At 38.9% G+C, this 15,979-nt stretch overlaps 1 protein-coding gene across 1 annotated transcript; it reads left to right on the forward strand.

Annotated features, from left to right (window-relative positions):
* The first annotated feature begins 1,421 nt into the window (after positions 1 to 1,421).
* Positions 1,422 to 15,498, forward strand: LOC108680513. Its single transcript, XM_018169344.2, has 3 exons — positions 1,422 to 1,800; positions 9,823 to 10,964; positions 13,999 to 15,498. Exons 1-3 carry the CDS (start codon positions 1,662 to 1,664, stop codon positions 14,473 to 14,475), a joined length of 1,758 nt encoding a protein of 585 aa, XP_018024833.1. The 5' UTR covers positions 1,422 to 1,661; the 3' UTR covers positions 14,476 to 15,498.
* The last annotated feature ends 481 nt before the right edge of the window (positions 15,499 to 15,979 follow it).

Raw genomic sequence — 15,979 nt, forward strand, 5'->3', positions numbered from 1 at the left:
GCAGTCGCTCCGTTATCACCAACAGAAATTTCGTTATTGTAAACGGTCTCTGAATTATTATAAACGGCAACAACATTACGAACGTTCGCTGCTTTATGGCCACTGCACTATGGCTACACATAACGGCCACTGCGCTATGTACAGTCACTCCTGTTTCATGAACGGTCACTGCGCTATGTACGGTCGTTCCGGTTTCATGAACGGTCTCTGCGGACTGCGCTATGTACGGTCGCTCTGGTTTCACGAACGGTCACTGCGCTATGTACGGTCGCTCTGGTTTCACGAACGGTCACTGCGCTATGTACGGTCGCTCCGGTTTCATAAACGGTCACTGCGCTATGTACGGTCGCTCCGGTTTCATGAACGGTCACTGCGTTCTGTACGGTCGTTCCGGTTTCATGAACGGTCACTGCGTTATGTACGGTCACTCCGGTTTCATTAACGGTCACTGCGTTCTGTACGGTCGCTCCTGTTTCATTAACGGTCACTGCGTTATGTACGGTCGCTTCGGTTTCACGAACGGTCGCTTCTCTTCTCGTTGTTCCTGACCCTGAATTGGCTAGCAATCGATGGCCACGCGATGGTCGAGTCAACAAACTATTGCACCTGATATGCGTGACAAATCGTTGATCAACATCAAATAAACGATCTTATATCTATATTTGATGTATATAAGTAAATAGTGCGTCAACATCTTGAAGTTATTCCAATGAGATTTGGCCCGTGAAGTATTTTATAATCTTTTGTATACACATTTTGTTTTAATTCACTGAACTACACCCAGTACGTTACCTTATTTTATTAGCTATAATTCGTAATTTTCTAATAAGTATTAAAACTTTGGTTGAAACGCCTTACTGACACTTGCACTTGTGAAGTATAGGTCAATGCCTGTGAGTTGTTATCGATGCTGCAGTTGTTGCTGCTGCTGCTGCTCGCTCTACCATCTACACCGGAAATTCAGCGGCCAGCTGTGACGTTCACTTATTTTCCCTTTCTGGGCTGTGCCGTCGTTTTTGTCTGCCTTTATGAACGTTAGGAATCTATCTCAAAACAAAACTTATGCGATTTATATGTATATATGACTTCATGTCATGCAATCGTTCTTCGATAGGCATGTAATTACAGATTTGATGAATTTATTACATCATTTCGATTACTTGCGATTCTCAAAATTTTCACAGCTTGAGATTTTTCGTGACCGGAAGGAAAAAAAAGAGTAAAGAAAGCAGGTAACGTGTCCTAAACATGAATGAAAAAGGCTCCTCCCTCGGGCCTGGGCTACTCCAATCGTGGCTGTGATATTTTTTAGCAGTTGCAGGACAGCGTGTCGCTATATAAGCAGCTATGAGCTTCGCACGGGGCAGTGAGTGCCTGCACTTGATGGTGTCCGCATCTGCTTGTGACATCGACATTGATCAGTGGCTGACTCGGTCAAAAATTGATAGCTGCGTCCTTCTGATCAACTTGTGAAGATTTCTAACATACTGTGATTTAGCCTATATTTCTTGGCACCATATTCTACAAGCGTGGTATTTTCATGGGTGACCTCTGATAATAGTTACTTGGTCATTTACCGAGATTTGTTTTAATTTGTGACATTGTGATTAATTCGAGTTTGTGAGTGACACCGATCTTCTTAAAGTGTCAGTAATCGGAGCATGAGTTACTATGACGGCATGGAAGCAGTGTTTCTGCGACATGGCTCCTTCACACCTACATTTGCACGAGAGCGATCTGCTCGCTCAACAAATTTTAGCGCAATTCATTTCAGAATATCACATCTACAAAAATTCATCGGTAAGTTAACATTACTTTTCATTATCAAGCTTGTTTGCATTCAAAATTTGTGATGTTTCAATATTTATTTTTATCAATGGAAGCATGTTGATTTCAAGAAATTGAAATTATTCACTTTTAATGAATTGTTCTGGAATCGTACAATTTAATATATATGTGTTATCATGCACCAATTACTAATCATTCAGGATGATATATTCTAGTTAAATTTTTTTTCAAGTAAGTAATAGACTGAGATGGAAAATTGACTAAAAATAGTTTGCTGAATGGCGCTCACTTGGCCGGTTTTGTGCTATCAATATTTCTCCACCATCCGGTCATATTACAATTAATACGTTTTTATATTCAACTTTTACTGCAATATTGCTCTTTATTTTTTTAGATGTAAATGTGCTCTTGTTTGTAATTTTTTCACAATATTTTATTTTTACTCTCAACACTTCATCTTCGCCACCACCACCACCACAACCACCAACACCACCATCACCACCACCACCATCTCCACCACTATCACCACTCACACTCCCACTATCCTATGATAAAGTGACTCAACGTATCAAACGACCGCTGCACTGTCCGGTGCGCCGGTCCGGTATCGAAATTCAGTCATCGTACGGAATTAAGTGCACACCTCTCGTTGCAGGGAATCCCGCGTCCCATTGCTATGTTTATGGTGCCTCCCTATTTTAAATATTGTACGATGCAGGCACGGCCGTCTGTAGGCCAGCCTTAAATAGTGACAACTGATGGTCCGGCAATCATTTTTTCAAAGTGCCGCGATATGACCGGTGTAATTTTATTGATAATTGCACTCTTAGTCCCCTAATAACTTTTTTTAAATACTCGTGTAACTTATTTCTATTCAAAACTCATTGTACTCGATGATCGGCGGTATAAGCGTAAATTACTTTAACAAAATTTTATAGATTTATTGCTTATATATTTATAACTTGAATAATCTAAGTGCTTAAGAATTATTTTTCATATCTTCTTACGCGTTCGTGCTCAAAATGTTCCAGACGAAAGCTTTTTCCTTCTTAATTCCAAAGCGATTTATTTGCCATAAAATAGATGACAAAGTTTTGATAATTAGCTTTACTTATTTTGATGAAGTGGAAAATTTTAGTTATTACCTCAGCTGAGTTGTAACTAGTTGACTCAAACATTTGTTTTTCCGTGTCAAGTTTGATTTATTGCATGACACACTCAAGTTATGACGGCTCTTAGTTTGATGGTTTTAGCGTCGTGATCATGAAGTGGAAAATTTTAGTTATTACCTCAGCTGAGTTGTGATTAGTTGACTCAAACATTTGTTTTTTCCGTGTCAAGTTTCATTTATTGCATGACACACTCAAGTTATGACGGCTCTTAGTTTGATGGTTTTAGCGTCGTGATCATTTATTACCTATAATTAATAATTACCTATAATACGTCATGATCATTTATTACCTATACAAATTGTTCGTTATATTGACAACGATCTTCGTGCTTTGTTGTACCTCAACTCGCCACGAATATCAGTAACGAATATGTTGGTATCAAGCATAAACTTGAGCTGCTTATAATTTATTCATTTAATATTATTCACATGAATAAATTGAAAATCCACTCTTTGTGTGTTACTAATTGAGGAGGCTCAATCTCGTGATGGTTACATTTAGAATAAACTTGAATAAGACTATATATAAATAAGTAATATGTTCATTCAAATATTCCATACTGCTAAGGTTATTTTTAACACGAAAATATACGTTCAAGTTATTTCAGAATAAATTAATTATTGTTAAGTTCGAGACTTGTATCAATTCCCAGCTATTCATTGATGGAATACCCGCTGAAAATTCCTAGTAGAATGAGCACCTTTTGTGTAATCCCACTGCGTGCACAAACTTCACTAATAATAGCAAAAGAGAGACAAACTGTGTACTGCATAGTTTACATTAGTATTTTTTCATGACAACTTTGCTTTCATTATAGTCATATCGCTATAAATATCATTTGTATCTATTATTTATTATAGAGATCTCTATTATTTCGAAAGGCAATTTGTTGCATGAAATGGAGACAGCTATGATAATACTGGAAACCTACAAAGGAAAATTTTTTGCTCTCCCAAATTTTTAGCAGAAAAAAGTCTGTACCTGACTACAGTCTAAGAGTACCGATCTTAAATGCTACAAACTAGTATTCGTAAATTGATCTATTAATTTGAGAAAACGCAACGGAAAAATTCTAAGCATATATGACATCATCAATGTATCAATGTATCACATTCAAATGCAACATGTTTACTCAAACCGCTTCAATTAAAAAAAAAAATACTATTAATCTTCTTACGTACAAACAATGCAAACTGGTTTACGTTAACCATGCAAAATTATTTGATTGAATGTAAACACACATGAGGCTGGGAGAGCGGGCACGCACGCAGCCAGCCATGCCCTGTGCCAAGCCAGGGCAGCGTTGAAGTCACCGCCGGTGCTAAGCGCCGCAACTCCAGCCTCAACTCCTTTCCCCTTAGAACTCCTTGTCGGTTGGCGATAACTTTCGTCAGCCGATAATAATAATCAGTCTCGTAAAATCAAATCTCTTGTAGGAATTGCATTGAAGTCTGTTAATGTATCAGCATACGAAGGGTTTGAAACTCCTTGTCGATTGACGGTTTCGTCAGTCGATAATAATAATCAGTCTCGTAAAATCAAATCTCTTGTAGGAATTGCATTGAAGTCTGTTAATGTATCTGCATACGAAGGGTTAATTCCTGAAGTTCGCGTTCAGTATATGATCTGCAAGTAGCAATCTTTCCCTTCTTATTCCATTATAGGAAGAATATTCTTTACTAACATCACTCATCCGACGAGCATTATCATTCTTATGTGTATTTAATTTTGATTTGAAAGTTTGAAATTTTTAGTCAGGTACCGGTATTAGTATTGGTTTTCTATAAACGAGCAAAGCTCTAGTCTAACCACGCATGTTACAATGCCAAGTACAGTAAATCGTAAAGACAACTTTTATTAAAGAATTATCTCTTGCATTATCAGTTGAATGTATATATTATGAAAGGGTGTTTTTGATTTTAATACAACTTTCGTTGCAAGAGATACAAATGTATGCAATTTAGGCCTATTAATTATGAACTAAGTGAGAGATGTCAAAACAAATTTTATTCTTTCCACGCTATTATGCTGAACACTATTGAACACTTTCAAATAGTGTTCAATAGTGTTTAATGATCCGTAAGAACTATAAAATTTTTGATCACTTGGAAACAGTGTTAGGGTTTATTTCTTTCACAATTATTAGACAAATCACAAAATTCTGCTTGAACAATTTATGGCGAAGTATTTCAGTATGGATAGTGAACTCAGTAACAGATTTGCAATAAAAAAGTCTAGAATCTTGATTGCGAGAACACCATGGGTTAATTAATAAAAAAATATAATGCTAATGTGAGTGGAGGATTTTATTACAAGTACATTAACACTGCGACAGTTTTGTCTGTCTCCTTGCTGTCTCTCGAGATCTTTACTATTAAGTGCGTGCTATAAATGCTCGTGCAATCACAATCTTATTATTTTGGCGAATCAAAGAAATAGAACAATTTTTCAATGCAGCGTCCTCTTGTACATTCTTTCGCAATTTCTCTGGCGTCTCGCTGACAACTTTAGGAGTTATCAGATAGCGTTTTTAACGTATTTATTTTCATGCAGCGAAAAGTAAATAATGTGTATGTTTTTATTAATGGGTCTCTCAATTAAAGTAACAGCATTAGCTTGTAATACGCTGGCAAAATAAAGCATAAATCTATGCTTGCATTATTTATTGTCGCACGAATGCACAGCAATTCATGAGCTTACTCGATACCTGTTATGCGCACGAAATGTTTTATTGTAGTTTCTTTGGCACGGTCGAATTCCTAGTCATCTGTTATCACGATATTTATCGGCATCGCATACTCCAAGTTACTTCCAAAAATAGCGCCAGAAAACAAGGGAACGGTGGTCTGGAATGTCCGACCGTCCGTCCAGCGGAGTATTACTTACATCCAGCCCGATCATGCACCGGAAACTGCGCTGACGCAATTATGTTACTTCAACACTCCAGACGATCGTTAATTAACTCGTGTCTAAATAGCGCGATCCTGCACCAAGAATACTCCAATGACACGATTTTTGTAACGTTCCAGACGAACGTTAGTTTGTCGCGTTCATACCAGGAAATCATCAATTTATGTGACACAACCTACTGCTTCTAGCCGCTAATTTGGAGTCAAAATTTGTAATGATTCAGTTTCGTTTCCTTTTCTGAGGAACTTCACAATTTGTGCACGTTTGTGTTTCAACAATTTTTGTTTGATATTTGTTGAAAAAAACGCGTTTCATTCTTTTAAGTTTGTTGATTTAATTATGTTAACTCAGAATTAGCGAAAATGTTCTCATGAATAAGTTAACTGATTTTATTTTGCATGGGCAAGAATGAGCGCTTGTGTACTATTTGCCGCAAGCGTTAAAAAAGTATGTTTGAAATTACATTTGCGCCATATTGTATGGTCCCTATTTTAGCCTATGTGAGCAAGTAATAATTTTTACTTTAGCGGTAACGCCCAGTTTCTTCAGCCGTCATTCAGGAATAAAACTTCAATGAATAATTTAATCCCTACGACGATTATTCATAGTTTTGAGTTGCATAACTTGCAACATGTTGGTAACCAAGTACGGGCAGATGACGTACGGTCTAGCTCAGCCGTGCGGTTTTCTCGACCCTGAACTGAAGCCCAAAACCGAAAGCAGACGTCTCAACAATTCGGGCAGTTCCGGTCCTGGCGGGTGAAACTGTGGCGGGAAACCTCGTTGCCGAGCTCCGCTTGATCAGTGCTTCTTAAACGTTTGTAATGTGTAACAAAATAATACGCCACAATGACCATATTACTATACATAAAGTTTATGCTTTACTAGTTTCTGACCACTCCATTTTGTCAATTTTTTTTGGTCCGTCACTTAATAATAAATAAAAACATCATCAGTGGTAAATTATCGAAATCATCAAATGCCGATGAAGTTGCGATCCCTGGTCAAGGCATTCTGCATTGTCGTGATAAACATTCAGTACGGATGAAGTTATTATTTCTGGATAACAGTGCGCTCGGTCAGCATTACTTATGTTTCGTGATCAGCATTTCTTGCCGAAATTTTTAGCTTTTAACTGGGAAATTTTCGAACTTGGTTTTTATCATCATATTAAATATACTGACATGTATTTTGCGCCAATTTTCTAACAAAATGATCGTCGCTAGAAGGCTTATGAGAGTTTGGCCCAGGTGATATACACGTGCCTATTCTCATATTCAGGAAGTTCTCAATCTTTTCATGACCCGATTGACTCACAGTGCGTGATGCGATTCTTTCGTCGAAGACGTGTTAATTTTTCTAAATTTGAGTGAACTATTTGAAATGATTCTTCTAGATTGTTCGAATTTCTCAAATACCGTGGCTTCTAGGAGTGGAAGCAATTTCTAGTTTTCCATGGATTAGCGTTGTCATTCCATTGAAGAAAGCATGTGTATCGATGTTGGTAGGGCAGACTGCCAAATTACGGGTCCATTCATTCTAGAGTTTTCGCAGAAGAGATGGGCGGTGGAGCCTAGCTTTCCTAGAACATTGTAGGAGGATCGTAAGGTTCTCGTCACTTTGTGTCCCTGCCGTGCCTATCTTAGGCGCAAAACAAAACCATATCAACGCACCTCGCGCGTCGTCCAACATCACCAAAGCCTTTAGGCTCTATCCTTTTGACACTCGCTGATTGCTATCAATATGCCTCAAAATGACGCTATCATTCGACACTGGTAGATATTTGACGATATCCCTTCTAGAGATCGCGACAGTCTTTGTTCCATTTGTTCCATTCTGTCATACGTCAAGTATCCTCATCTTTCAATACCTACTGAATAAATTTTAATCTGAGGTCCAACTTCAACTCTCCTCTTGCTTCGATACTGAATTCGAACGTTGCACGAATACTTCTTACTGATTAAGGTGTCATTTGCATGGTTAAAATATATTATCAAAGTATCAAAGATGAGTTGAAAACGACGATATTAAAGCATCGTGAATTATTTGGGCAACGTTTTTATCTCTAAATTATAAATGCAGCATTCTTCTAGTATATTTTACACATTTCTCATGTTACTCGTAGACAAAAACTTTCCAAACATCCAACGTTCCCTATAAAACACCGATATTAACGTTGAAAACAAAGAAGAGGCAAAATGAAACCGAAGATAATTTTGTGTGTGTAATGAATTCGTCCTCATTTCATCGCATAAGTAACCTATACCAAAATATTTCTTGATTTCCTTAGATTTGAAAATTAAAAGTATTTCAATGCAATTATACTAGGTAGTCTTAACTTGCTATCTGGGAATATTGTTTTTGAACTGGCGAGTCTTGCCTGTACTGGCGACTCTCGCTTGAAAGTCTCGCGGTGCATATTAGACAGCGGACCTGGACTCTCAGAGGTGACCCCGCAGGCCTCGCCGGCGCTTTCTGTCCTCTATGTTCCTGGTCTTGGCGTGAGACGTGAATCATGGAATTCCTGGAAAACTGCGCTCAACGCCTCATTCTTTAGGGCCTAAATATTAATTCTAGTTGAGTGTTTCAACTAGGATTAAGTCTTGACGTAACTTGGTTATTGTCTGAGCGGTCGACATACTCGTACATTTCATATATTTGGCCATGCCCGAATAAATTTTCGTAAATCTGATATATGTCTCTTATGTAACCGACGAACCGCAATTGAGGCTCGACGTAATTATTATGATACAGTCGATCCTTTCTCTGCGCCCACGCATTCCTTTCCTTCCGGACCGGCGACTCTCTAACATTGCAACTGTCTGTGTTGCGTCACCGGTGCCACCACTCCACATATCCGATAAATACCCTTGCAATAAGTTAACCTCATTCTTTCTCTCAATTTTTCTTGCTCAATCACACTATCTCTTGTTGATACATTTTTGCATGCTTTGCTCTTGAATTGTTATTCCAAGCTATATCTGACTTAGAAGAAAAAATATGGTCTAGAGTTCCAGTAATCCTACTTACGGATCGATTCTTGGGTGGGTGTTGCCCGGAGCGCCGTGGATTGTACTGGCGGGTGGTTATGGGAGGCACCGAGCGCAGACGTGTGTATGTTGTGCTCACTTACGCGATAAATTATGTTTATATTGTTGTAAATAATTCAGTTCACTTGGAAAAAATCACAAAATTGAGAGTAAAATTTTGTTCTGGATACCTACATAATTGTGTTGTTATTCTGAAGGGGCAGTGGCATGGAATATGTTTCTCCAGTTTCAATTTGATCAAATAAATTCAGCGTGCATAAATACAAAAATGATCGTTCAGTAACCCATTGGTTTCATCCATCGTTTATGAATAATGTTCATTTTTTCATGCTTCTACGACAGACCGAGGATATTCTCATTTCAGTCGGATCCCATGATTACTCGCGTTACTGCCTTACAACACATTTCACCTTCGATAACTGGTGCTGATACACTTATTAAAATTTATCATTCATGTGGCGTTTATTTTAAATTTTGTATTTTATTGTCTAGCATATTACTTGGAAGTCCTATCTAATGAATTATGTAGACTATTAACCCTCTAAGCTCCAAGGTGAGAATTATAATAAACTTATTTTGAGTTAGATGGTAGCTTGAATACGGATGCACTTATTTTTTGCTTTCTTGAAGCACCTTCATAATTTCCAACGGAATTAGCAAGCGATGGGACGATTTTCCCGTTAATATTAATATCCTGTAACTTGGATGCTGAAGAATAATTAGCGTGCTTCTGTAAACGTGGGTCTGTCTGGGTGCAATTATGCCCACTGAATTTTGAAAGTAGCTGATGCTGCATTTTCCCATCGCGACTTTTGGAGATGATCGTTCTCTCGTATCTAGGATGTCATGTTCCACCAGCAGAGGCTAATTTTCATCTGACCGCCGTTCTCTTGGTATTTCAGGACAGTTACAAGTGTGGTTGGTCCTCATCTTGCTCGTCTCTCCGACGTTCACGAAGCCAATCAAGCCCATCAGTCTTTACATCCCGCGGCCTCGTCCCACTTCATATCCGACCAAAGACCCTACGAAAGAACAGCCGTCATCTTCTAAGTCTTCAAGTTCAAATAGCATCTTGCATCAGCTGATGCCCGAGCCACAATTTCCTGCCTTGGAGTACCATAATCTCCATTATCGAAGTGTGGAGCCTTCTTTGTCACCGCGAGGCATAGAGAGTAACTTTCTCGTCAAGCCATTTAAGCTGCCTGTAATTGTAAGCACAACTAGTAGCAATATTAATGATAACGATAATAGTAAGGTACAGTTAATAGACGAGTCATCTCAGCAGAATAGCATAGAAAATATTTTATTTAGCGATTTAAGTAGTCAATCTTCTGCGAGCAAGGACGACAGCAGTTCAGTCCGCTCATTGAACAAACTAAGTGACAACGTACCGAGTGCGCCAACAAGCAAGTTCAGAGAAAGCTCTCCGCATTCTCTTGAGGATTCCAACAATATTTTATATAATAAAAATATTAAGCCAACTCTAGTTACTAGGGCATTCCTGATCCCATCTAGTAAAAAAGACACCTCGTCTAATTTGAGATCGTTCCATCAACCTTCTCCGTCTCCTTCGTCTTCAACGAAAGATTCGTCGACTACTTTAGTGGAGGCGCTAACTAGAGAAGAAGACCAGTTTAAATCTTTATTGGACTCCTTTCTGGGTGTTAGTAGCAACACTATTGATATTGAAGGTAGCGCAAGTCCATCGTTTAGAAGAACTGTTACCCAAGTCGTGAGTCGAGTTCCAAGACACACCGAACCCGCCACTCGTCTCGAAGATCCAACCTTAGGAGCCGACACGAGAACCGCCTTGAAGCCTGCGCGCTCCAGCAGAATGGATTCTCCCGACAACGTCGCGAGGAACGGCCGGGTTAGCAGCAGCAGCAGCAGTGGGAGTAGTGGAGGTAGAACGGCTCATTGGTCATCCCCTTGCAGGATTGTTACCGAAGTCAACCCAAACTCTTCGCCTGCTTATTTCAGCGAGAACATTTATCATAGCATCAACGTGGCGCACAAGCACGCGCATCGCTTCAAGGAGACTTTCGTGAGTACCTTTTCTTGAAAAGTGTTTTAGAATATGGCATTTTGAATTTATATTATTTCAAACTTTGTGTGCAATTAATTTAGACTGCTATGCCACATTTTGCGAGACGAGGAAAAAAGGTTCAGTTTGGTTTGTTGATAGTGTTATTTATTGTTTCCTATTCTCAACACGATTCTGTTTTCCCCTATCTTTTTATTTTGAGTGTGGTTAATGATTGGTGTTCCTTCAGTAGCTGCAGTCATTGTTGTTACTCTGAAGTTTTGCTTAAAACTTCTTGATGGTTTCAGAGTTAGTATCTCTGTTTGATACCTTCTGTCGATTTTGTTTGGTCGATAAAGTTAGCATTTGAATCGCTAATTTTTTACGCCTGAACGTTTTTTGCGCAGCTGATTTTGATGATTTTGAGATGATCTCTCTCAGTATTTGTTCTGTTGGCAGCTATAAATTTTAATGATCATATTGCCTGAACTGACGTTACACAATCACGAATAATTTTCACCCTGTAGTCTACGGAACTACCTCTTATAGTTTCGTTAACCTCGTCTTTCAATATCCCGGATATATTTCGTACAATTTTATCTCGCTCAAAAATTTCCAGTGCAATATTAATTACAAGAGTTACAAAACGAACATTCAATTTTTAAATCTAATATTTTGTCTAAAACGAACTAGAATTCTATACTCTTCTCTTATTGTCGAAAATTTATTAATTTATTGCTAAAATTTATGTTGATGTGAAGAATGGAATCCGGATACGGTTTTAATCAGCGTTAACTCCGATTGGAATGTCAGAGCCACCTTTATTAACCTCGTACTGAAATTTACTTCGCTGGTTATATCAATAGATAAGGAATGCAGTTGCCAACTGATTTTGTTCTAAATAATGCTGATCACATTTATTATTAGCTCGTGTAGATTGCACTCGAATTCCTTCACTATCTTCAATGGCGTCACTGTTCTCGTGAATGATTTTGTCTGAATCAACACACTGGTGACGTATGACTCCGTCATAGTTGCTCAATCCATCTACACGCCCCCGATCTGTGGTAGGTAGAGGCAATCAGTCCATGCTCCTTATCCCGAACTCCGGACATCCGTAGGATAATGTGGCATTCATTCTGGAAGGATATTGCATTGCTATTCGTTCGCACGAGCCCGATCTGTTGGCACTCATTAATCTTTTGCAGTGCATTACTCACATATTGGTTAATTATATTGAAAACTAATTTTATTTTACTCGTGAGTTGAATCTTATACGTTGAATTGCAGAAATGGTGTTGATTTTCTAAACTCCTAAACAGAACCCTATTTTGAAATGGAACAAAAAATTTACATGAGTTTACGAGCTTCTTTTAAACTTATTATAATCTACTAAACCATTTAGATGTTTATAAATCAATGCAATAGGTACTTTTTGAGGAGGCGTTCCTTTTGCGTACGTAGGTGGAGCGTCTAGCTATGACGTTACCGCCAGTTGTTCTATCGCTAAGTTGCGTGCAGTGACGCCGCATGTTTGACGGTCTGGTTGTGACGTCACAAAACCCTATCTTCACAAATTGATGTCATTTCCTCTCCAACTCTCGTGGCATCTATGGGAACTTTCACTGTGCCATTTCTGCGGCTTGAGTCATTCGACGACCTATGTATTTTTTTGCGCGCTCTATTCTGAGTTTTTGTAGCTGTTTATACTTCGCTTGATTGGATTTTATAAATTCAGTATTGAATGCGGAAAATATTGCCTTTAAGCGCTCATCAGTCTCAAGTCTACCATTAAAATATTTTCGACTATCATCGTCTGATCGCTTCCTATACCAAGCTGCCGTGTATCGTCTCCTGATAAAATTAAGTCTAAACGTGCGCCAGTGGCTGTGTAGCTGTTCTGTCGAATGACGTCACATCTGGGGAGAATCTCTGGCCTTGGTTTCGCGTGGGAGCGAACGTTTGGACTCTTATTCTGTAAAGCTATCGTCTGATGTGACTCACTTTGATCTTGTCTGTATGTTACCTCATCAGAGGGCAGACCGTGCCTACTTGGCGCGGCTCTCGCTCTGCTCTTTTTTTTTACTCTCTCTCTCTGTGCCTTCTCTTTCCAGCGACCATCTCTATTTGTGTCTGATCAATGGACGTTTTTACCATATTCTTTTGCGCGTTTAATTGTCTGATCACGTAATTGGCAGCTGGATTGCAATTTCATTGATCATCATGGAACTTTTACGATAATCTGACCCCTATTGGAAATTGTAACCAACGTGTCGAAGCACATTTGCTACCTTGTCGACTTCGTTATTTTTTAAAATGAATTATTAAAGCATACCGGTACATGAAATAATTTTTTAAAATTTCTTCATGAACTGCTGACGCAATTGATTACTAGTGCAACGTACGGTAAAATATAAGCTATCTCATGGGCGAAAACAAATAAAGTGAAGGAAATCAGAGAAGAACTTGCTGAAGAGAGGAAATATAAAAAAGTTAACATAACACATGGCTCCCGACGGCGCTCGAGGCATCAAAGATACCTCATTAATATATAAACTCGTCTGTCAACTCTTCGAGTTTTAGCTTCTGTTGACGTCTACGGTTTTCTTGGGTTGCCGTTTTCCGGCTCTTTGGAGCTGTGTTTTTTTTTTGCACGAACTCTCGGTGTGTGGTCAAAACTGTCTTGTAAAGCTACCCGGTTTTTTTGTATCTTATCTTTGATATCGTTAAGATCTTTGAAAGTCTGAGAGGTTTGCCATTTATAGGCTATAGGTTAGGTTATAGGCGCAGAAATTTACTAAAAAATATATGTGCAAGGATGAAATATCAATTATCAGCAACAATAAACAATAAAACATTAACATAACAAGTTTTGATTGTTTAAAACATGTTCAATAATTACGATAGCAAAATGTCAGGCGTTTCTCTTCTTTGTCCAACGTCTGTGTATATGTTTTAAGTTATTTTGTACTTATCTTTTTTTTTGGAGGTAACATGAAACTACTTAACGAATTCCTAAACTTAATCGTGACTCACGTTCGTATTTTGTTTGCAGGCAAGTCAGCTGTGGCTTGGGCTCAGCTGGGAGGAGGCGCTGAGTAGTGTTCGCGACGAACCATACGAGTTCCTGAACCGCCTCTCGCACCCTTCAGAGGACGAGCTACAAGCCCTCGAATTCAAATCTGCTCTTGCGATCGCCTACGAGTCGATGCAGCGTCGAGCAGTTGCCATCGAACAGGTCACTCTTGACCAAGCCCTGTATCGGGACCTCAATGATACGGACTTCCTGAGTGAATTCCGGAGCATCGAAGGGGAGATTGTGAGCATTTTGTGCGAGCTCCACTACGCCATGAAGCAGCTCCAGGTGGCACCGGCTCAGGAGATCACGGCTGAAATTATGGACGAGAAGTACAGGGATTTAGATGTCAGTTCCGACAGACTGGAACGAGATACGATCATTTTACGGGAGTACATCAGTGGACTCGATTACCTTGTCCGTGTGTTCGACCATTTCCGTAGCCAGAGCTCGTGAGCGGCCTATACCGCGTCACGCCTCCTACCTCTGCGGCAGTACTTAACATTCCTAGATGTGCATTTGCTATTGTCGTTTTTTCTGCGTAGGCCAAAGCTAGTAAAGACTACAATTAGCGCCTAAGTGATATGTTCCCTCTGTTCTTGCCGTGAGTCCGTTTATGCGATTGTGGAGGTTATTACCCACCTCTTGTTCCCCACCTTGCATGGCTATGTTGTTGGAAAATTTCCAACATTCTCACTGGTTTCACCAATGTTACGCTAGCATATCAATCTTTTTGTTATGTAATCTCATAATCATTAAGTAGCTTTCCTAGAGGATCTGAATTCCTTCGGAGTATTAGACGTACAAATAATCTTACAGATTATTCAATCGTCATTGTTCGTTTGTATATTTATTTCATACAAATATTAGTGCAGTTATGCCCGATTTTGTCCTCAGAATAACTTTTCGTGGGCTATCAAACACAAGTATGGAATGATTTATCCGATGCTATTTATTTATCACGTATGCCTGTTGCGTAATTGTATCTGGTGTACAAGGTTGTGTTTCCGTCAGGCATGGTACTTAATGGTAATGAAGGATCTCATCTCCTGGCTTTAGTTGATTATGAGGTTCAGATGTTCACGGTTGTGCTTACTGCAGTTGTTACATGTAACTGTCGTCAAGTTTATCAGGAACCTCGCGGTTATCAAGCTCTCTTGTAAAAAATTTTCAATGATACTATCGCTGCCTTTGACTTTTGATGTCATAGCCTTATTTTATTCTACTCATCGACGTGCATTTAGCCTGAGCTTTAATGTTAACAGTGCTACTGCTATTTTTCTATGATGGGTGAAGAGAGTTGTGAGTTTTATGGATTTAACAGTAAACCGCTTACCCCTTAGCCTTCACTACGTAAACTTGAGTGTTTCAAAGTTTTACATGTTCTGAATCTGTATAAAAATCTTGAATGGTTTATGTGTCAATCACATGCTTGTTGACAACAATTTTGTCGTCTAAAGTTTATACGTAGTTTTTGAAACCAAAACGTTTCGCTGCAAGCTAGTATAGCGCTCTTGTGCTGAGATACGAATCGAGTGAAACGAAGCTTGTGCCATCTCAGATGCCGCCTCCGACGGATTGCTTCCAAAAAGTCTGAAAATCATAGAGCTTCTACGTGGAGTTGTTACGTATTACTGTTAAATGAAATAATATTGTGTACATACTTAAATTACTAGCCGGGGCCGTAGGTTTTATCTCCTCGAATATTACGTAATTTTTATTTCTCATTCTGTTTCAATTCAACGCGTATATACGAAGAAATGTATCACATGTTTAATCAATTTCCACTATCTTAATTAACCGTCATCTAATCGCGCTATAGCTTTCATACAGTTTTGCTAATTCGTGGACCTAATTGAAATATAATTTCCTCCGGCAATTTTTGTCTTAGCAACAATACTGACTATATTTTAGTCTCTACCTCCCGAAATACGTGTGCGTGCCATATAATTCAGTGTTG

This window comes from Hyalella azteca, unplaced genomic scaffold, assembly GCF_000764305.2.
Source record: "Hyalella azteca isolate HAZT.00-mixed unplaced genomic scaffold, Hazt_2.0.2 contig9798, whole genome shotgun sequence".
Lineage (NCBI taxonomy): Eukaryota > Metazoa > Arthropoda > Malacostraca > Amphipoda > Hyalellidae > Hyalella > Hyalella azteca.

Excerpts from the sequence above, each read along its gene's own strand:
- LOC108680513 (XM_018169344.2), top strand. The coding sequence starts at position 1,662 with ATGAGTTACTATGACGGCATGGAAGCAGTGTTTCTGCGACATGGCTCC. Across the intron at positions 1,801-9,822 it reads ACATCTACAAAAATTCATCG|GACAGTTACAAGTGTGGTTG; the intron begins GTAAGTTAACAT and ends TTGGTATTTCAG. Across the intron at positions 10,965-13,998 it reads ATCGCTTCAAGGAGACTTTC|GCAAGTCAGCTGTGGCTTGG; the intron begins GTGAGTACCTTT and ends TTTTGTTTGCAG.